General features: G+C 40.0%; 1 protein-coding gene across 4 annotated transcripts in view; it reads right to left on the bottom strand.

Annotated features, from left to right (window-relative positions):
* TTF2 (transcription termination factor 2) overlaps positions 1-2650 on the bottom strand; it is a 106517-nt gene extending 103867 nt beyond the window's left edge. For all 4 annotated transcript variants that reach the window (XM_063104046.1, XM_063104047.1, XM_063104049.1 and 1 more), the window contains exons 1-3: positions 2600-2650; positions 2411-2513; positions 315-401 (exon numbers count right to left, since the gene is read on the bottom strand). In XM_063104046.1, coding sequence (XP_062960116.1) covers positions 315-401; positions 2411-2513; positions 2600-2627 — 218 coding nt within the window. In that variant the 5' untranslated portion in view covers positions 2628-2650. The remainder of the gene's footprint in view (positions 1-314; positions 402-2410; positions 2514-2599) is intronic.
* Positions 2651-21746: the final 19096 nt, after the last annotated feature.

Below are 21746 nucleotides of genomic sequence, written 5' to 3'. Positions count from 1 at the left end.
TCTATTACCAGAATTAGAAAGTTGACAAATTAGTGCAAGTCACTGGCTATTGGTGGGCTGATGACACCGGCTACTTGAGAGTTAGAGAGGGATGATGGTGGAGTGGTTTACCTGGAAATTAACTAGAGGTCAGGCTTCTCAGATTAACCAGTTACTCAGCAGTTAGGGAGTGACAGCCCAGAAGATACTCAATACATATAAAAATACTGTTTTTTTTTTAAATAACTTTTAAAGAACAATCCTAAAACATACCTGGCTGCGACTCTTTCAGGGGGAAAAAAAAAAGAGTACAGATGATCCTTTTGGACACTTACCTATATTCTTTCTTGCCTGGTGGCAGAACCAAACCTTGAAGTTCTACCACAACGTCGTCATGCAATAAACAATGAGAAACAGGAATGCTAGAGAAAAAAATGGAAAACATTTTGTTTTAGGAGGCAAAGAATAGAGGTCAACATCCTGAAGTCATACCAAAACTATGGGTTTTAAACCAAGAGAGTATGTGTGACATCCACTAGGTTGTAAATCCCACAAATTGTTATATCTATGTGCATCTCTCTGCGTAAAGGATCCATAGCTTTCATCTTTTCCCACTCCACCCAAATAAAACATGACAATACATATATTTTTCTCCATGACTCAAAGGGTAAAACTAAACTGTACTATGCAACCTCTACACTGTGATACCCCTAGGAATGAGTGAAGTATCTAAGGCTGACTGTGAGGCCCTACATGCATTTTCCCCAGGTTCTTCCACATCCTTCCTTTAATAAACTGTTAGCTGTCATTTAGTGTTATTCACATGCCTATCTCTAACAATACACTCTTTACAATTTGCTTCTTGCTTGTTCTAAGTTTGTAAACTACTCCCTCCCAATTTCATATTATGAAAAAATTTAAATATATGTAACATTTGTGAGTAAACAGGTTTGAGTGAAGATGTAAAGTATTCTCCTATGATCTGTAGCACTTTTTTTGGCCTATATTTCAGGTAATCAGACATATTCCAAATAAGTATTATTTTACTAGTTTGTATAGCATTAAGTTCATATAAACAAGGATACTTCAAAAAGTTGGTGGAAAAATACAATTAAAAGATGTGAATCTTTCCACAAACTTTTTGAAGTACCCTCAGATATGAGCACATTTCTCTTAATGTAAAATTGAATCTCATGACACCTTTAATGCTTTAACTTCTGCAAACCTGAAAATGTTTTCATCTCACAAAACTCAAGCTGGATACTAAATCTAAGCTCAGTATATTTAGAAACCAGAATTAAATAGTAAACCCTGATATAATAATGTTGATCTAGATAGCTTGAGTGTTTTCGATTGGTTCCTTCTACCTTAAGATTTGATATTGCTTTACTAAAATCATTTCGTATTTAACTAAACTGGATCCAAAAATTCCTTTCGAAAAAAAAAAAAAAACTTAAAGGGCTAAGAAAATATTTCCTGTAAAAATATATTTTCTAAATCTGAAAAAGGATGTAAAGTCTTTCACTTAGTTTCAAAGCAAAGATAAATTGTCTAACACATGAAAGGGAAACATGAGAAGTTTATATACATGTTGAAACGATATTTTATTTTCTAGTACTGATATGAACAAAAATAACTTTTCTCCGCCAAGTTCAGCTGAATAGAGAGCAGAAAAAAATGTTTGATGACAGTCTTAAATACATGTAGAGAATGAGGACTCCTGGTATTGAGAAAACATTAACATTCGAGAAGAATGGTATTAACTTGTTCTCATTTTAGAGAAGATGCTTAACATTTCTGGGTCTTGGCTTTCAAATCTGTAAAATCAAAGTGCTGAATCAGATCTCTGATGTTTCTTTCAGCGCTAATTCCTAAAGTAACATTTTTCTGGATTATCAATCTCACTGTTTAGATGCAGATAATTCTATTGAAAACAAAAACAAAAACGCTGACAATCTAACCATCAGTGCTTTAACCTTAAACATTTAAAAACGAGCCGGGCCTAAAACTAGGGCAAAACAGGGACAAATTATTTCCTCCTATGCCTGCTGTACGTCCTTATTTCTTGAACGGTGGGGGGACGGGTGGGTGTGCGGGAGAAGGGAGTGGTTAAGGCCTGACAGGAGAATGGCAACTCAGAGCCGGAAAAGACCGGAAGAATCCGGATGTAGCGGGATCCTCCATTTTACAGATGGGGAAATCGGCGGCCCAGAGAGAAAAAGTAACCAGCCTCAGGACACACAGCCAGAATTAGCGGAGCGTCTTCGGAACACGCCACGCTGCCCTGGGATTACCAACTGCATAAAGGATCCTGGCACCGCAGACCAGGGGCTCCACCACTCCTAGTCCCTGCGGCGCCGGGCAGCGGGAGCCGGCTCTTCTCGGAAGGCCCCGGGCGGACAAAGGGAATCGTGCCCAGCTCGAGACCTACTCGGTGGCCCTCACGAAGCCGCACGTGTCCGCCCGGCACACGTAAAAGCTCTTTCCTTTATTCGGGCCATCGCGGACGCCGGTCTTCAAAAAGCAGAAGGTTCCTGAGGAGAGTCAGGAAAGAAGGTCAACAACGATTACCCCACGCTAGATCGACAGGCCCCGGGGACCTTAAGACCCAGGCCCTTACCGTGCTCCGGGCACTTAACTACTTCCATCACGCCCTTTCTCCCTTCTTCCGCGAAGCACCACCCCCGACTTCTGCTTCCGCCTTTTACCCCGCCCCTCTTTATTCAGGAACCAATCGTCATTCACCTCCTGTAGGGTAAATCCCATCATTCACCGCCCGTGTCCTTAACCCCCAATCATATAGGAGGGTAGCTCACTTCCAACCAATCACAGCTGCTCTCGGGCTTGGCGCGCGCCGAAATCAAATATGAAGCGAGGGGGCGTGGAGGACCCGGCGTGGGGCGTGGCTGAGGCTGGAAGGGAATGTAGAGGCCGACGGGCTTCCGGGGAGAGGGAAACCTAGTTTTGCAGGTCCTGGAGGAGGGACAGCTATGACCGAGGCCGAGGCGACTCTAGTTTACATTTAAGACCAAGAGGGAACGCGAGTTGCCAGCCGCCGAGAGGAGCGTTGCAGAGTGAGCTCCTTTCTCGCAAAGCATCTCCTCTGAACGAGGCCTGGCGCTTGCGGGCGCTGTGGCTGTGCCTCGGTCACTGCGGAAGGGAGGCCTGGAGAAGCAGCCACTGCAGGTGCAGCCACTGAATTTGCGCTACGGGAGCGGGGGTGGTGGGGGCGTCCTTTAAAGCTGCAGCGGCGAATTGAAAAGTCCGTATCAGAGCAAGCACACAGACTTCTCTAGGACCCACGGCAATCCTGGGCATGTGCGTAGAGCCTTAGACTTCACAAAGTGCTTACACATACACGTCTCTCTTCACTCAACAACCTGGTGAGATGGGCAGCATTTTATGGAAGATTCGAGACTCTAAAAGTTTGTGAGCGTCAACCAGGGTCAAACAGTGAGTGAGCGGGCGATCTATGGACAGGTGCACAGGCCCTACTTCCAGGCTGGCGCCATTTGCACCGCGCAGTTGAATGAATCCTGCGCGTTGAATGAATTGGATGTTCTCTAGCCCTCTTAGTGTGGAAGCCTGAGTCACAAGTGTCAATGCGGAAACAACAGAGGGGCAATAGATTACCTTTGGTGAAGGTGAATTTTACTTTGTCCATTTTGTATTGTCAAATTTTTTTCTAGTATGCTTTTGTAATTTTAAAAGTCGAGGATGAAATTAAATATAAGAAAGGGGATTGTATTTGAAATTATAACCAAATCTACTAGTTAACAAAAAGGAAGAAATAGACATCAGATTTATTGCAATAGAGATGGCTTCATATCACGGCTACTGAGAACCATATGTCCCAGACATATGGTGTGGCACGTGCAACTGTTCTTATGGGGACAGTAGGACAGAAAATTTGTAATGTCTAGGAAATCTGGGCTATATGATAAATGTAAATGTTATGGGGGTAGGAAGGAGGGGAGAAAAACCTGAGGTATCATTGATTAATTAAACAGTACTTATTAAATAGCCATTTGCGTGCCCAGTGTGGACAAGGTGCTTGAGAAATATAAAATTCATTTATTCACACACACACAAAGTTTAAAACAGCTTTTCTAACTACAAGGAGCTTACTCAATATTTGGAGGAGACTGAACTAGCACATATTGAGCACTTAAATAACAATATAGAATAGTATTTAAATGTAAAAATGGAGTTACTAATAAACTCTATAGGGCTAGAAAAAAATGTGTCTGGAATTTCCAAAGTGAAATTAGGTTATACATAACTACCCCTCTGAAATATCTATACATAAACTCTGAGATAAGACAAGCAAAAAACAAACAGGTGGAGGCATTCTTATTATTTCCAGATTGTAATTCTTGCAATTGAGAGATTTTTATATATATGTTTAATATATTCAGTATCATGAGAAGTAGGCCATAAATACTGAATCTGCACGAAGAGGAGTATGATAATTAATTCTTTCTTTAATAATATCATTTTGAAACAAGACAAAATCAGGGCCTCTTAAATATCCCATTAAGGGGTAAGCTCTTCCTCTGCAAGTAGCCAAGCCAATATCTCAGGGCCAACCCCAGGAAAGCAGGAACAGCCAAATCACAGAAAGGTGAAATATTTCTTCCATAAATTGGGGACATGCTAGATCAAAATGCTTCGTCCCTGGACGGCTTATCCCACCTAATCATATTTATACCAGTGAAAAAAATAAGTTTGACATTAGGTGAAAGATGGTCACAATTGGAAACATTTTTGAAATTAATGTTATGCCTATTGACAAACTACAATGAATTATACAATATATAGTTTTCAAAATATACACATATATTAGTGTATGTCTACTAATTTTTATTAATACATTTATATTTTAAATTTATATTCTTAATTAGCCTGCAGATCCCTGGAGAGACTTTGGAGAATGTGCTTTATAGACCTCTATTTTGGGTAAAGTTGAGAGTTTGTTTTTTCTTAAAGCTTGATTTATTCAAAATGAATTCCTAGGCTAGGTCCTCGACAGGTTAATGATTCAATAAATTCTTTCAGGATGGGGCTAGTCAAATACAAAATATATGTTGGTTTTGTTCTAAAAAAACTGGATTGTGGTAATGGCTGTACAACTGTATAAATTTACGAAGACTCATAGAACTGTACACTTTAAATAGGTGAATTCTATGGCATCTAAATTATACCTCAATAAAGCTGTTTAAAAAAATGTATAAGCAATGCCAAAATATCTGCATGGAAAATAAAAGCTAAAATTAATTGTCTGGATATGTTAACATCCTAAGGAAATATCCTAATCTGTGAAGTAAAGTACTGTAGAAAAAGTAAAGTACTTGCTTCAGATGGTGTTGATCCTTAAGCAGACTGGCTCTCTGACCTGTGAAATAAAATTCAGAGTGGTGCAAAAACTCATTTTAATTCTTGGGAAAATGAAAGAATTGTATTATCTCTGGTTGGCATTGTGCTGGCTGGCATGTAAAAACATGTCAGACATCCATAAGATAGTGGTGGGGAGGGGATCAGTTAGAACTGTCCCCCTTGACATCCCTGTCACTATATTGTTTTAAAATAATCAGCAATTCCAAGTTTCAAATGATTTGTAAGATCCAGCTGCTATGCAACCTTCATCTTTACTCATTTTTAAAATAAATTGTTCAAATATGTTTTTACAATCAGCTGACAATTCTAAGAATCATACTTAGTTTTCCGAACCTCTGGTTTGTTTTTGCTTGTTGCTTAGCGGTAGAGTGGGGAGTAACTAATTTTTGTCCGTGAGGCACATTCTGAGGGAAGTTCTCATATCCTTTTTCTGAAGTGTGTTCTAATATAAGTCCCTTTAATGCATTGTCACATTTAGTTATCACAGCTACCCTAGCAGCCAGTATTCTTTTATCCCCATTTTAAGGATTAGGATACTGAAGTTTAGAGCAGTTAAGGAGGTTGTCCCTAAGGCCATGCTCCTACTTACTACCTTACAGAGCCTCTCCTAGAACTTTGGAACCAGATAGGGTATATAGATTAATTTTGCCCTGGCTCAAAGTCGCAAAGCTGACACCAGCAGCCCAGGGACTGGAAGCCATTTTTCGAGACTCCCAATCCAGTTCTTGGCACTGCAATACTTGTATAAAGTATAAATTATTCAGTGATTCATTCAGATATATAACCTACATATTACCAAGCATTTAGGTGTTTGTTGTGGTATGCAAACATGGCTTAATAAATCCAAGATAAAAACAAAATCTTGCCATTTTATAAATGATCACTAGGTTGCAGTATATTAACATAAAAAACACACAGCGCCCATCATCTGCTGTTTCATTCTTTTTGCTTAAAGATATGTAACGATAATTCAATTTCCTTTTATCTTGTGCCTTTCAAATATATGACTGTTTTAAAGTTGTTCTTTAACGTAGGCACAGTCAGGATGATATTATAATGAGGACAAATCTGGTTATAATTTGAAAAGCCAAGGGGCTTCACAAAATCTTTTGTTGTATTTTGCAGTATTAGATTCCAAATTTCACTGTTCTTAAAGTATTATTCCAAAAATGGTTCAAAGCGGGCCCCTCTTCATCTTTTTTTTTCTGTAAGTATACAACTCTTTTTTTTTCTAGTAAACTTATACAGCTGTGCCGCCACCACCACAATTCAGTTTTAGAATGCTTCCATCACCCGAAAACTTCCCTCAAACCTATGTGTAGTCAATCCCCTCTACCACCCCCAGCCCCAGGGCAACCACTGTCCGCTTTCAGATTTTATAAATTTGCCTTTCTGGACATTTTATATAAATGAAGGCACATAATGTCTAGTCTATTGGTTCTTTCACTTAGTAGAATGCTTTTGAGGTTCATCCATGTTGTAGCATGTGTCAGTATTTCACTTCTTTTTATTGCTGAATGGTATTCCACTGTGTTTATTCATCAGTTGGTGGACATTTGGATCATTTTCCCTTTGGAATTATTAGGAATAATATTACTATGAACATTAACATAAAAGTCTTTTGTGAACATTTGTTCTCATTCCTCTTGGGTAGATAACTATGAGTGGAATTGCTGGATTATATATATGGTAAATTGGTGAGTTTGTTTAACTTTTTGAGAAATTACCAAACCATTTTCCAAAGTAGCTGTACCATTTTATGCTCCCATCTGCAATGTATGAGGGTTCCTGGTTCTCCACATCTTCACCAACACTTGTTATTGTCTGTCTTTTTTATTATAGTCATTCTAGTAGGTGTGAAATGCATCTCATTTTTGTTTTGATTTGCATTTCCCTGATGACTATTGATGTTGTACTCCTTTTCATGTGCTTTTTAGCCATCATCCTCCTCTTTTTAAATGGTCTTGAAAGGCATTTTCCTTTAAAGGTTTGTATGAAACTTAAACCAAAATCTGAGTAAAAATGACATTAATTGTTAGTAATCCAAGGAGATCAAAGAAATAGTAATGGTGTGTATAATGTTAACTAACAAAATTCCTTATGCACTTTGACTATAGTCATGTCAAAAATATTTTTAGCCACAACAAACTATTATTTTTAAGACTGCATATTATATGATTCCATTTATATACCTCTGGGGTTGGGTTGGGAGATTAGTACAGTTTTTATTTTCTACAACTAGCATGTATTGCTCTTATGATTTAAAAAATCCAGTAAAGACATTAAAAGCAGGCTTCTGGTCAAGATGGCAGAATAGACTGTTGCCAGCGTCACTCTCTCTCATGAATCGACCAATTTACAACTAGTGAAAAGCAATGACAGCCAAGCTAGGGCTGCTAGAGCTCAGGGGAAGAGGAGGAGAGACCTACAGAGGTCATGAAGGTGGGAGAAGCCACAATGAGAGAAAAATAGAACTGCTCTAACTATTTTGAGCCCTGGCCGCTTCAAGGCTGGAGCTGGTGAATGCATGGAGCAGGAGCTGGCAAAAGCCGCAGCTGTGCACTTCAGATGAAGTTGCTTGGAGGCAGCAGGGGAGAAGACGGACTTGGTGACTCCCAGGCCAGCAAGACTACTAATAGGGTTCCCATGGACCCACATAGGAGCAAGGAGCCACAGACAACTGAAAAAAAGGAGCCACTCAGAGGCTGGTGAGTCATCACAAGGGACAGGCGCATGACCCATCCCATGGGGAGTGTTTGGAGTGCAGGCAGTGGGGGAGATGGGCCCACTGGGAGAACACTGGGGCATGGCATGGACAGCCAATCTGCTCCCCCAGTCAGCACAGGACTACTCAGTGGAGACTAGTTGGGAATGTAGAACTGCAGGGGGTGCAGTTTGCTGAAAAGTTCAGGCCCAGACCATAGTTTTTACACAACCCAGGTGTACTGGAGCTCACAAGAGCCGGAAGTACTTAAAAGTCAATGATTAAAACCTGAGCTGCACCAAAAGCCTTCCCCAGGGAATCAGCAGCAAAGCGGCAATTTAGCTCAACCACAGAGCTCAAGTACTGGTCCTCACAGGAAGTACCCCATTTTATTTTATTTTTTGACAGGTAAGGGGATTGCAACCCTCGGCACAGTGTGGTCTGCACCATGCTCAGCCAGTGAGTGCACCGGCCATCCCTATGTAGGATCTGAACCCGTGGCTTCAGTGCTACCAGTGCTGCACTCTCCTGAGAGAGCCACGGGCCCAGCCCAGAAGTACCCCATTTTAGAAGTAATCAAAGGACAACAAATTAGCTCCAGTGCAGAGTTTAAGTGTCAGGAACAGCAAATAATCCAACACAGAACTGGAGGAAAAAACAAAATTCCCACAGACCAGAGACAAAGTTTGATATTAACTAGTAAAGGTGTAACACCACCAAAGAACACCTATAAAACCTAGAAGGACCAGAATTCCCCTGGGCTGCCAACCCAGTGAGGAGGGACAGCTGGGGTCCTCAGCCATGCCCCCCAACACCCACAACCAGCCCTGAGACAACCTCTGAACCACTGCAGGTAGCACCCTGGTCTCTCCTGAGCCAGAGCAGTGGGGGGGTGTCGGGCATTGGCCATGCCCCTCCAGCACCCACAACCAACCCAGCAATGACCACCAAGCTGCTGCAGGAAGTGCTCTGGGCTCTCCCGAGCTGGGGCTGTTGGGGGCTGAGGGCCTCAGCCATACCCCCCAGACGCCTGCAGCCAGCCCAGTGTTGACCACTGAGCTGCTACAGCAAGTGCCCTAGGCTCTCTGGAGCCAGGACAGTGGGAGGCCTCAGCCACGCCCCCCCAGCACCTGCAGCCAGCCCAGTGATAACCACCAAGCTGTCACAGGAATCACCCAGGCTCTCTGGAGCCAGGGCAGTGGAGATCCTTGGGCCTCAGCCACGCCCCCCAGACACCCACAACCAGCCCAGTGATGACCACCAAGCCGCTGCAGGAAGCGCCCCAGGCTCCCAAGCTGGAATAATCAGGGGGCAAGGGCTTCAGGCACACCCGCTTGACATCTGCACCCAGCCCAGCAATGTCCAAGACACTGCTGGAAGCCCTCTGGTCTTCCCTGCAGGAATGAGGGAGATGCCACAGGCCTGAACCCTTCCTCTTCTTCTTCCTCCTCCCACCCTATTTTCTTCCCCCTGCCCCCCTCTCCCTCCTTCCTAACTGCTCCACAACAACATCATAGAAAGTAAAAAAAAAAAAAAATTAATAATAAACTTAAAAAAAAAAAAGACATTAAAAGCAGGCACTCTATCCAACTGAGAGCTAACCAGCCAGACCTTACATATCCTTTCTGAGTTAACCTGGGAGCCAGAACAGAGCAGCCTTTGTTTCATGCTGCTATTTTTCAGTGCTAAAATGTTCTTAAAGAATTCATCAACCTTTTAAAAACATGAATCAGATTCTGTTACTCTTCTGCTTAAAATTCTTCAGTGGCTTTCTATTATACTTAGAGAAAAAGGTTAAATCCTCATCTTGGTTCGTATGGGGCTCTGCATGACCTAGCCCTGCCTACTTCCCCCTTACCTACCTCCATCCTACTCCTCGCTTACTGTGCTCCAGCCACCCTGACCTGCTTTCTGTTCTTCAATATGCCAAGCTTTGTTTTACCCTAAGGCCTTTGTTCATATTGTGCTTTCTTCCTGGAATGCTTTTCCCAGTTCTTTAAAATCCTAGTCCCACATCCTTTAGGTCTCATCTCCTCAGTGAGTCTTGGCCTGACTACTTTATCTACAGAGGCCCTTCCTTGTTGTTCTCTCTCAGCACCCTGTTTGCTTTCTATGTAAAGTTTAGTTTATAGTTGTCTGTTTACTAGTTTATTGTCTGTCTCCCCCATAAACTATACGTGTGAGTATCAAGAGAGCAGGGACTTCTGTTTTGCTCACCCTCACTAAATACACAGCACACAGAAATTCAATACGTATCTGTTAAATGAGATGAATGAAACCATGGAGTGGAAGGAACCCATCAGTCACCTAGTGTGCCCCCCAATCCCTTCCACAGCATCCCGAATGGAGTCAGCATAGAAGCTTCTGGTCATGGCAAGCTCTCTATTTGGGTATCTCAAAATTTCAGTTAATTCTAATGCATATTGAGTAGAAATCTGTCTTTTTGTCTGAAAGTTCCACTTTCTTGTCATCTGGAGTAATACATAACACACCTAATCCTTTTTAACATCACTTTAAAATATTTGAATATGGCTATTTTATCGTCTCCACACTTCACATGCATTCTCTTTCCCCAGAGAAACTGTTCCAGCTGCTTCAATTACTTCTCTCTCCTCCAGACCCCCTCACCAGCATTTTTCAACGAATGTTTGCTTAATGTGAGGCATCTCAAATAGAATTCAGTATGAAGAATACCAGAGGATACCTATTGCCTTTATTTTGGATATGACCACTTTATATATGCAATATAATGCTATAAAAAATTTTTTTCTTTCTTTTTAAACAAATGTCATGCTAGTAATTTATATTGAGTGTGCAACCAACCAAAAACACTGCTTCCATTTTTCATGCATGAATTCAAATCTCTCCTACTTGGTGTATCTAATTGCTTGAACTTAACTATGGATTCTATATCTCACCTTGTTAGTTTTTTTTTTTTTTTTTTTTTTTTCGTGACCAGCGCTCAGCCAGGGAGTGCACCGGTCATTCTTATATAGGATCCGAACCCGCGGCGGGAGCGTCGCCGCGCTGCTAGTGCACCACGCTACCGAGTGCGCCACGGGCTCAGCCCTCACCTTGTTAGTTTTGATCCATCATTCTAGCCTGTCTAAATCTCTTTGAATCTTGTTCCTGTCAGTTGACTTATTAGTACTATCTCTTAACTCTGTGTCAACTGTATACTTGACAAGTCTTCTTTCTTTGCCTTAGTCCAAATCACCAGTAAAAATTCTGAACAAAGCAGAGCGCTTTAGCGTGACCTGGAGAGGTCTCCAGGTAAATATGGCAGCTTGGTTTTCATGCTTTGGGTATGGCCAGTCAGCCAGGCACGGAGTCAGAGAAATGTGCCCATTGTTCCCCTTGTTCAAATGCCTTGCTGCAGTTCATGCATGCTGGCTGTATAGCTGTCCCTTGGTGTACCAACCTGTAAAGCATAGCAGAAAAGGAAGTGGGGTTCATGTGGCATGGTTTTTTGTTTTTTGGTTTTTGGTTTTTTTTGGTGAACAGCACAGGAAGCAGCCTAGAGGCAGGCCGCAGGGGGATGTGGCTCTTTGGGACAAAGGTTCCTGCCTCACGCTAGGCTAGTGAGTCATCTAGTTGCACCATTTCCTGTCTTAATTTTCCTCACAACTGTCACTTCTCACTTCTTGTTGAATCTGCTGCCTCCTTTTCCCTCTTGGTCCTCTCTCAAGGTTTGCATGTATTTAGATGAAGGCTAGGAAGGCTCTAAGTTATAAGTGAGGGATCTGCCATGACAGATGCAGGACATCCTCTTCAAAAGATCTGGCTCTTCCTAGCTCTTCTGTCCCGTTTTAGTACTTCCTTGCTCTCCTTTCCTGGACTGAACTTCCACCTTACTTCAAGCGGAAGCCAACAGACCTGTTTCTACGTACAGTAGACAGAATAAGTTCTGTCTACTGTACCAGAGAGACGGTGAGCCTGGCCTCAGTGCTGTGGAGCTTGCTGCCTCTCCTGGTGTCTGAAGGGTTTCTTCCTGCATGCGTGCAGTCTTCCTTCTCACTGTCAGGCTCCTTCAGGAGCTGCCTGCCGACACTGCTGGCACAGGGGATCAGAGAGCCCCACTTGAGTCTCAGAGCAGAGCTTAGGTGGGGCAGGGGATCTGTGGTTCTTCTCCCTGTGGTTTGTTGGCTTTTATTTCTGCTTTCTCACTATTGTGTGCTAATGGCCCCTGTTTTTTCTGTCCCATTCCTCATTTTCTCCTGCTTTCTCCACTACCCTCTGCACGTCTCTTTCAGTCCAGGGCAGAGAAAACAGCATTTCATATGATTGTAATGATCAGCTGTAGAAGAGGACTTGTTCTTTGTATTCCCAGCCAGGGCTCTGCATGCATGTTTTAGCAATCCCTTTTCATGCTTAAACATTTTCATGATAACACCATTCTTGCCACTTCAGTAATGGCCTATTTCTGATGGAAGAGCTGGAGCAAGGCTAAGTGGCAGGTGGGGAAATTTTACTCAGTTCATTTGGCTGGTTTTGCTTTTAACTTGTACATTCTTCCAAAGTGTGCATGCACAATAAAAAATACCAAACATGTAGCACTCAAATAACTTACTACACTTGAACCATGTCAACTGACATGAAGAGCACATCTTGGATAGGTCTGGGGCAAACCACAGTTCAGTTCATCAATTATGCTGTCAATTCTGCCATGGTCTGAATTGTGGGGAGCAAAATTAACATGTTGAGGCTCTAACCTCCCAATGTGATGGTATTTGGAGATGGGGCCTTTGGGAGATAATTAAGTTTAAATGAGGTCATGAGTGAGGCCCCCATGATGGGATTAGTGCTGTTATGTGAAGAGACACCAGAGAGCTTGCCCTCTGCCATGTGAGGATACAGTGAGATGGTGGCTTGTCCACAAGCCTGGAAAAGATCCCACACCAGAAACCAAATCAACTGGCACCTTAATCTGGGATTTATAGCCTCCAGAACTGTGAGAAAATAAATTTCTGTTGTTTCAGCCACCCAGTCTATGGTATTTTATTATGGCAGCCCAGGCAAACTAGTACAAATTCCCAAGCTAATTATTTGCTATCTGCCGTAACATTTGTTTTCTAAATGTGCCATTTGCACTCAAATCTACATGTAAATTGAATTAGCTAATTAATACAGGTATAAAGTATCTCAGGATAGGAGTCTCTGGTGACTCCATTTCTCTTTAATTCCCATATATTTATATATCTTCACTTGGAACTTCTGGATTATACTACCTGGGCTTCTCATTTAACTGTGAAGCACTCAGACAATTTTATCCAAACATCCCTCTGTCCACATTGCCTTGACATCATGACTCTTCTCTGAAACTTTACACTTAGTTATCCCTAAATTAGCCTCTTGGGTTGAAAACCCAAGCAATGATGCCATTTTGTGGCAAAGCCCATGCTGGCATTCGATTCCCACATCCTGTTCTCTCCACCAGCATGTGAAGGATTAGGAAGTGAAATGTAGTTATCTGGTTTCCTCTTCGGGAGTAGAAAGCATTGAAATGGCTGCCTTGTCAATGACAACAATGATGATACCTAACATTCATGAATTCTGATTTTTTCACAAGTATATCACATTTAATCCTTACAATGAATCCTGTGAGATAATGGGTATTATCCCCATTTTATAGATGAGGAAAGTGAGGTAAAGAGGGATTAAGTGCCAAAGATTACACAGCCAGCGGGTGATGTACTCAAGATTTGAATCTAGGCAGTCTAAACCCTGAGCTCACATTCCTATTAATTTATCAGATGTAGTGATTGGGCCCCTCTAAAAGGAGCAAAAAGTCAAAGTGGAAGACTGTGAGAGGTGATAGTTAGTGGACTCAATTTTATCTCGTTGAAGCTTACTTCTTAATGATGGCTCATATGTTTACTATTTCTTTGGTGTGGAAAGACTACTAACTATGACAGTTGACATTTAGCCTTCTGTTTCCAGGTGGGAATTCCCCTGGTTTATTGTATTTGAATAATCCATATTTAATACTACACTGACTACCTTTCCCCAGTCAAGAAAAGAGTTTCAAGAGTATTTAGACATATACGTGTGTTAGGGACTGACGTTGGGCAGAGCCAGCATCCTTTATTCAATATTGAAGCTAAGCCCAGCCACTTCAGACTCCTGTAGTACTGCACAGTGTTTTGCTTCAATAGTGCTGTTTTTTGCACAAAGCTTCCGCATTCATCAATTTTAGGGCTAGAAGGTATTTGGCCCATGCTTAGGAAATACAGGCCATTTTGACATCAGCACCCTTTTATTGGGCTGGTCACACCTTGAACATTAAGAAGAGAAGAGCCCTCAATTTCCTGCTGCCAGCAAGGTGTTACAAATAGCTGCTATCACAGACCATTAAATAATATAAAGATTCCCTGAAGAGAGACTTAAGAACTTGTAACATCTGCCTTCAGTCATGGGAGACCATAACAAAACATGCTCTCATGTCTATTTGAACAGCATCACAAGGCAGCACAGAATAGCCATTCAATCAACATGTGTTGGCCTGAATAGAAATCTGTGGAAACCAGGATAGAGAGTGCAAAGGGGTATCCTGCTGCCCCAGTCCAAATTCATCTCCCGTTTTCAGAGCAAACTGGCACTTAGAGACTGTGTAACAAAATAAGCACCTATTATCATTTTCTGTTCTAGTGGTCCTCTCATTACCTTGTGTGTACAAATCTTTGCTCATGAGGAGATGATATAATCTTTACAATTAGAGGAAGCATACTGTGATAGAGCATTGGTTTTGGAGTCAGTGCATCTGGGCTTAATAATCATGATCTTTAATGCCACTTAATGATCATTTTACTGAACTGTTTTTTTTTTTTTTTTTTTTTTCTGATTTATGGTTGTGATGGCTAATTTGATGTGTCAACTTGACTGGGCAAACAAATGCCCAGATAGCTGGTAAAATGGTATTTCTAGGTATGTCTGTGAGGGTGTTTTAGGAAGAGATTGTCATTTGAATCAGTAGACTGAGTAAAGATGATCCTCCCTCATGGATGTGAGCTGGCATCATCCAATCTATTGAGTGCCTGAATAGAACAAAAAGGTGGAAGAAGGGCCAGTTCATTCTCTCTTCTTGAACTGGGACATCCATCTTCTCCTGCCCTGGGACATCAGAACTCCTGGTTCTTGGGCCTTCAGACTCTGTAACTTACACCCCCTCATGCCTCAGTTCTCAGACCTTTAGCCTCAGCCTGAATCACACCACCAGCTTTCCTGGTTTTCCACCTTGCAGAGGGCATATTATGGTGCTTCTTGGCCTCCATAATCATGTGAGACAATTCCCAGAATAAATCTCCTCTTATATGTATATCTATATATATCCCATTTTTTTCTGTTTCTCTGGAGAACCCTGACTAATACAATGGTTTAATATCAGCTACTTCAAAATATTGTCTGTGGAGTATACTTACATTTATAAAGCAAATATATTTCACAGAGTCTAGTTCCCTGCAGTTTCAGGTTTAGCCTAACCTTTTGGAATTACATATAAAAATGTAAACCTTGCAAAAGACAGGAAACTTTCCCCAGGCTAAAAGTCTCTGTTGTAAGATAAAGAATTGTAACACAGTAAGGTTGCTGGCTCAAGGACAGACAAGTTACTTGATTGATATGTAAAAATATTGGGAAGCTGCTGTAGGGAAAGAGAATGTTTGCTAAGATCAAGCTTTTGTTGGTGAAGTGACTTCACCTTTTGCAAATTGCATTATGGAATGTCACTTTGCTTATTTCAATGATGTTACTAGTTTTCCATTTGTTAGCCATAATTCTGATGATATCCTTGTGTCTTTCTAATGGTTAAATCTACTGAATTTTCTTGTAAACTTCCTTGTCCTTACAATAAAAGAGAGAGGCTAACTTTGGAGGCAGCTGCCACATTCAGTTTTGCTCCTCCTAATGGAGAAATTACTGAAGTGCAGTCCATTCAGGCCTCAATGCATACATAGTGCTTGAGTATTCATGTAATTCTTTTCTTCGTATCCGTTACACAGGGAAAAGAGGTGTAACAATTGTCATAAGAATTTAATTCTTATAACATATGATGGCTGGTCAGTAAAGTAAATGTTAACTCCTTTCTCCTTTCCTCATTAAGGAAAGGAATGATGTTAGTAATTTCTTCATGCCTAGCTCCTAACTTGTTTTGGCACATACTAAATACCAGAAAAATGTTTGGTGAATACATAAATCGTATAATTTCTCTTCTATATTAAAATTCCTCACTCTTGCGTTGGTCATCTATTTGGTTCTCAAATAAAGATGTTTTTCAAAGAAAGATGCTTTAAAAAACACCTCTATTTATGTATAGTAAGTTATATATTATTATAATATCAATTACTGAGTTATTTACATACAATAAAGTACTTAAATCTGAAGACAGCTCATTGAATTTTTTACATATGTATACATCCACAAAACCACCCCCTGGATCAAGATACAGAACATTTCAGTTTCCCCAGAAAGTTCCTCCATGCGACTTCCCAGTTAATTCTCCCCCTTGCAGAGGAAATCATTATTTTGATTTCTGTCACCACAGATTAGTTTTGTGGCTCTCAAACTTCATATCCTTTTGTTTCTGGCTTCTTTTACTTAAATTCTGTGAGATTTGTCTATATTCTCATGTCAGTATTTTGTTCATTTTTATTACTGTGTAGTATTATGGTATGTAGAAATGATCATTTATCCATTCACCTATTCATGGTCAATGGAGTTGTTTCCAGTTTTTAGCAGTGATGAATAAAGCTATTAATATTCTTGTGTGTGTCATTTGTTGGGCAAAACATTTATTTCTCTTAGATAAATACTAGGAATGAAAATGGTAGATCACAGGATAGGTATATGTTTACCTTTATTAGAAACTACCAAACTGTTTCACAAATTTGAACAAAGTTGAACAAATTTACACTCCCACCAGCAATGAATGCATTAGAGTTCCAGTTGCTCTAAATTTTTACAAGCATTTAACATTGTCAGTTTTTTATATTTTAGCCATCCTAGTGTTTGGATAAAGGTATCTCACTGTTTTAATTTGCATTTCCCTGATGAATAATGATGCTGAGCATTTTTTCATATGAGCGACCATGGCGCCATAGCACTTATATCCTCCTTCAAGAAAACCTGCTGCAGAGAGCATAGCTGATTGACAACCTCCAGCAACCCGATCTTCAGAACTATCATGATATTCATGCTGAGGCCACATTTCTTGGGCTGCTTCTAGCCAAAGACAGAGCATGGCAGAAATACCAGAGCTAGGCCATTTCTGCCCCTATTGGAGGAGAATCTTTGCTCAGAGACTCCCTATCAGCTTGGCCCATATTATCTCAGAACTACTGTGCAACTCTGAGAACAATATTTCTTCCTTCCCTGTTTCCTTTCACAGAAGTCAGACTTGCATCACAGTCAAGGGCTCACCCATCTTCTCCTGCTTCATCCCCCTTTAGGCATTGACCCCAGTAGATCCCTTGCATGTCTTCTCCCATCTTGGCGTCTGTTTCTCAAAGCCCCTAAACTGACACATATGCTTATTGACAATTCTGATACCTTCTTTTGTGAAATCCATGTTCAAGTATCTTTTTTTTTCTTTTACAAACAATGTTCAGGTCTTTTGTCCATTTTTAAATTGGGTTGTTTGCTCCCTTCTCTTTTTTATTTGATTTATGGGAGTTCAGTATATATTCTAGAAATGTCTTTGCCAGATGTGTCTTGCAAATACCTTTCCCCCAGTCTGTGGATTATGTAATCACTTTCCTAAAGTTGTCTTTTGATGAACAAAAATTTTGAATTCTCATGATGTTCAATTTATCATTTTTTGTGTGTATAAAATGTGAGGTAGATGTCAAGGTTTTTTGTTTGTTTGTTTTGGCAGCTGTCCAGTACAGAGATCTGAATCTGTGACATTGGTGTTATAAGGCTGTGCTTTAACCAACTGAGCTAACTGGCCTGCCCAAGGGCTTTTTTTGTTTTGTTTTGTTTTGTTTTGTTTCATGTGATTATTCAATTACTCTAGTGCCTTTTAATTTAGAAAAAGCATCCTTTCTCCCACTACAATAGTTCCTCTGATGAAAATTAGGTATATGTGCATGTGTGGATGTATTTCTGGACTCTATTCTGCTCCGCTGTTTTGTTCATGCATGCACCTATTTCACATGGTCTTAATTATTGTAGTGTTGTAGATTGTTCTGGAATCTGGGAGTGTAATCCCTCCAACTATTTGTTCTTAAATATTGTCTTGTTGATTATAGATAATTTGTATTTTCATTTACTGTTGGAAAGAGATTGTCAATTTCTAAAAATACCTAGGATTTGAATTAGGATTCTACTAAATCAAGGTTTAGTAGAATCAATATTGAAATTTTGGGCCAGATGATTCATCATTGTGAAGAAGAGAGGCTGTACTGCACACTGTAGGATATTTAGCAGGATGCCTGGTCTTTACTCACTAGGTGCCAGTAGCATCTTTCCAAGTTGTGACACTAAAAACACCTCCATAAATTGCAAAATGTCCTCCAGTGTGCAAAATTGCTGCCACCTCCCCCTTGACAACAACTGCATCAAATCTATAGATCAATTTAAAGAAAATTGACATCTTAATGACACTGAGCCTTTTGATCCATGAAAATGAAATCTCTGTTTACTTAGGTTGTCTTTATCTTGGCAATGCCTTATAGTTTTCATTGTAGAGTTCTTGCACATCTTTTTTAAAATTTATTTCAAGGCATTTCATTTTTTTTTTTTTTGCTATTATACATAGTAGTTTTCATATTAATTTTCCAATTGTTCATTTTAATATATAAAAATATAGTTCATATTTGTATGTTGATTTTGTATCCAGCAATCTTGTTTGCAGATACTTTTGGATTTTCTAAAAATGTAGTAAAGTCACCTGCAAATAAAGATAGCTTAACTTCTGTTCCAATCTTTTTACCTTTTATTTCTTTTTCTTGTCTTATTGTATTGGCTAGTTTGATAGACGTAGTAATAATTGACATCCTTATCTTATTCCTAACTACAGGGGAAAAACATTCAATATTCCACCATTGAGTATGTTACTTGTTATCAACTTTAGAAAGTTCCCCTCTATTACTAGTATATTAAGAATTATTATCAAGAGTAAGTGTTGAATATTGTTAAATTTTTTTCTGCATCTGTTGAGATGATCAAGTGTTTTTTTATTTATTCTATTACTGTAGTGATTTACATAGACTGAATTTCAAATGTTAAAACAACCTTGCATTCCTGTAATAAAACATGCTCAGCAGAAAATTGTGATTAAATCATGATTGGTTATGACTTAATATATCATGGAAGCTAATTGAGAATAGGCAAAGATTTCTTAAACAGTACATAAAAATATAACATTCACCTAATTTATGTTATAGATGTCCCTACAGTGGGGAAAGAATGCTCTTTTAAAAAATATGGTACTGGAGCAATGGGATAATCATTTGGAGAAAAATAAACCTTGACCTCTATCTCACTTTTTAAAATTTGGTAAAATATATATGACATAAAATTTACCATATCACCATTTTAAGTGTACATTCTAGTGGCATTAAGTTCAATCACACTGTTGTACAGCCATCACCACATTCCATCTCCAGAACTTTTTTCATCTTCCTAAATTAAAAGTCTATAACTATTAAACAATAATTCCCTATTGCTCCCTCCTCCAGCTCTGGCAGCCACCATGGTACTTTCTGTCTCTATAAATTCAAGCAGTCTAGGTACCTCACATATTTGAAACTATATAGTATTTGTCCTTTTGTGACTGGCTTACTTCATTTAGCCTGATGTCTTCAAGATTCATCCGTTGGTCAGAATTTCCTTCCTTTTTAAGGATGACTAATATTTCATTGATACATATGTCATATTTTGTTTATCCATTCATCCATCAATTGACACTGGGTTGCTTCTATCTTTTGTCTATTGTGAATAATGCTGCTATAAACATGGTTATACCAAGATCTCTTCATGTGCCTGCTTTCAATTATTTTGGGAACACCCAAGAAGTGGAATTGCTAGATCATATGGTAATTCTATTTTTAATTACTGAGAAACTTTTGTACTGTTTTCCATAGCTGCTGCACCATTTTACATTCCTGTAAGCAGTGCACAAGTGTTCTACTTCACATTTTATACAAAAATTAATTTGAGATGTATTATGGACCTGCTTTTGAATGACAAAACAATGGAGCTTCTAGAAAAAAACATAAGCAAATTGCTTCATGATTTTGAGATGAAGACATAACCTTGAGATGCCATTTTGTTTTGTTTTCTTTTCTTTTTTTTGTATTTGGGCATTGGCTGGTACGGGGTGACCTTGGTATTACAAGGCTGTGCTCAAACCAACTGAGCTAACTGACCAGCCCTTGAGATGCCATTTTGATGGCAAAGTTTATTATCTATTGATGGGTTTAGGATGTGATACAGGGATTACAAAGCATGAAATTCTACCTCCCAAAGTCTTTTAATTACCCTGCCCGATATCTTATGTCTTATATTGAATTTGAATACCTTTAAATAGATTTGCATACTTCAATTTCTCTAGTCCTCATCACTCCCTAAGGACTTTCCCCAGACCAACTGATTTTCTCTTCATTTACCTGCCTGGACCCTGAAACATCCAAATTGATGATCCTTGGTCTATAGTATTCTTGTACCCAAATACCTATTACTGATATGTGTTTTAATTAGGGACTCCCTGCATATACACTTATGCATGTCATCAAAGAATATTTATTGCTATTGTCATGGTGTATGAGGGTACTTCAGAAAGTTTGTGGGAAATACAGAATTAAAAGGCAATATGAATCTTACAGTGAACTTTTTGACATATGTTCATATCTCTGTTCTTTTGGACTGGGACTCTCAATGATTATTGTTATAACTATGAAAATGTTGAAAACCTCTCACCTTGAAGAACTGCTTATTTTGTACATAATAAAAGGTAATGTAACAGGCTGTGAACTTGCGCAGTGATGTAGGGCAGGCTCCATATCACCACACCTCTCAAGTGTGTGCCATGCATGCACATCAGACCACAGAGGACCACCACCCGGCAGAGTGTGCTCTTGGGGGACAGACCCAAGATAAGATTATGGGAGCTCATAATTTATAACTACAAAAGGTCACGGGTAGGGGAAGGGGCTTTCTGGGATTTTGGCATGCATCACAATTCTCTCTATGAACATAATCCAGTCTGAACATACAAATGAAAGAATAAACAGTACTGTTGTCCACTAGTATATTATATGGACACCCTCAGCAATAAAAAATCATTAAAGTCAGGCCGGCCCCATGGCTCACTCAGGGGAGTGTGGCGCTGGTAGCGCCGAGGCCATGGGTTCAGATCCTATATAGGGATGGCTGGTACGCTCACTGGCTGAGCGTGGTGCAGACCACACTGTGCCGAGGGTTGCGATCCCCTTAATGGTCAGGGGAAAAAAAAAGTCATTAAAGTCAATTTAGTGGGGATGAGAAGGATCACAGACAAGGAAAAGATTTGCAAAATGAAAGATGAAATTAAAGACACATTCGGGAACCAGCAAATAATTTGGTGTGGCTGGAGAACAGGGTACCAGAAAGGGACTAGAGTGAGATAAGTCCATCAAGGATCCCATTATTGAAAAAGGCAATTTAAAATAGAAGCACACACACTCTCCAC

Source organism: Cynocephalus volans, chromosome 8, assembly GCF_027409185.1.
Source record: "Cynocephalus volans isolate mCynVol1 chromosome 8, mCynVol1.pri, whole genome shotgun sequence".
NCBI lineage: Eukaryota > Metazoa > Chordata > Mammalia > Dermoptera > Cynocephalidae > Cynocephalus > Cynocephalus volans.
This window is presented reverse-complemented; position numbering and strand designations above follow the sequence as displayed.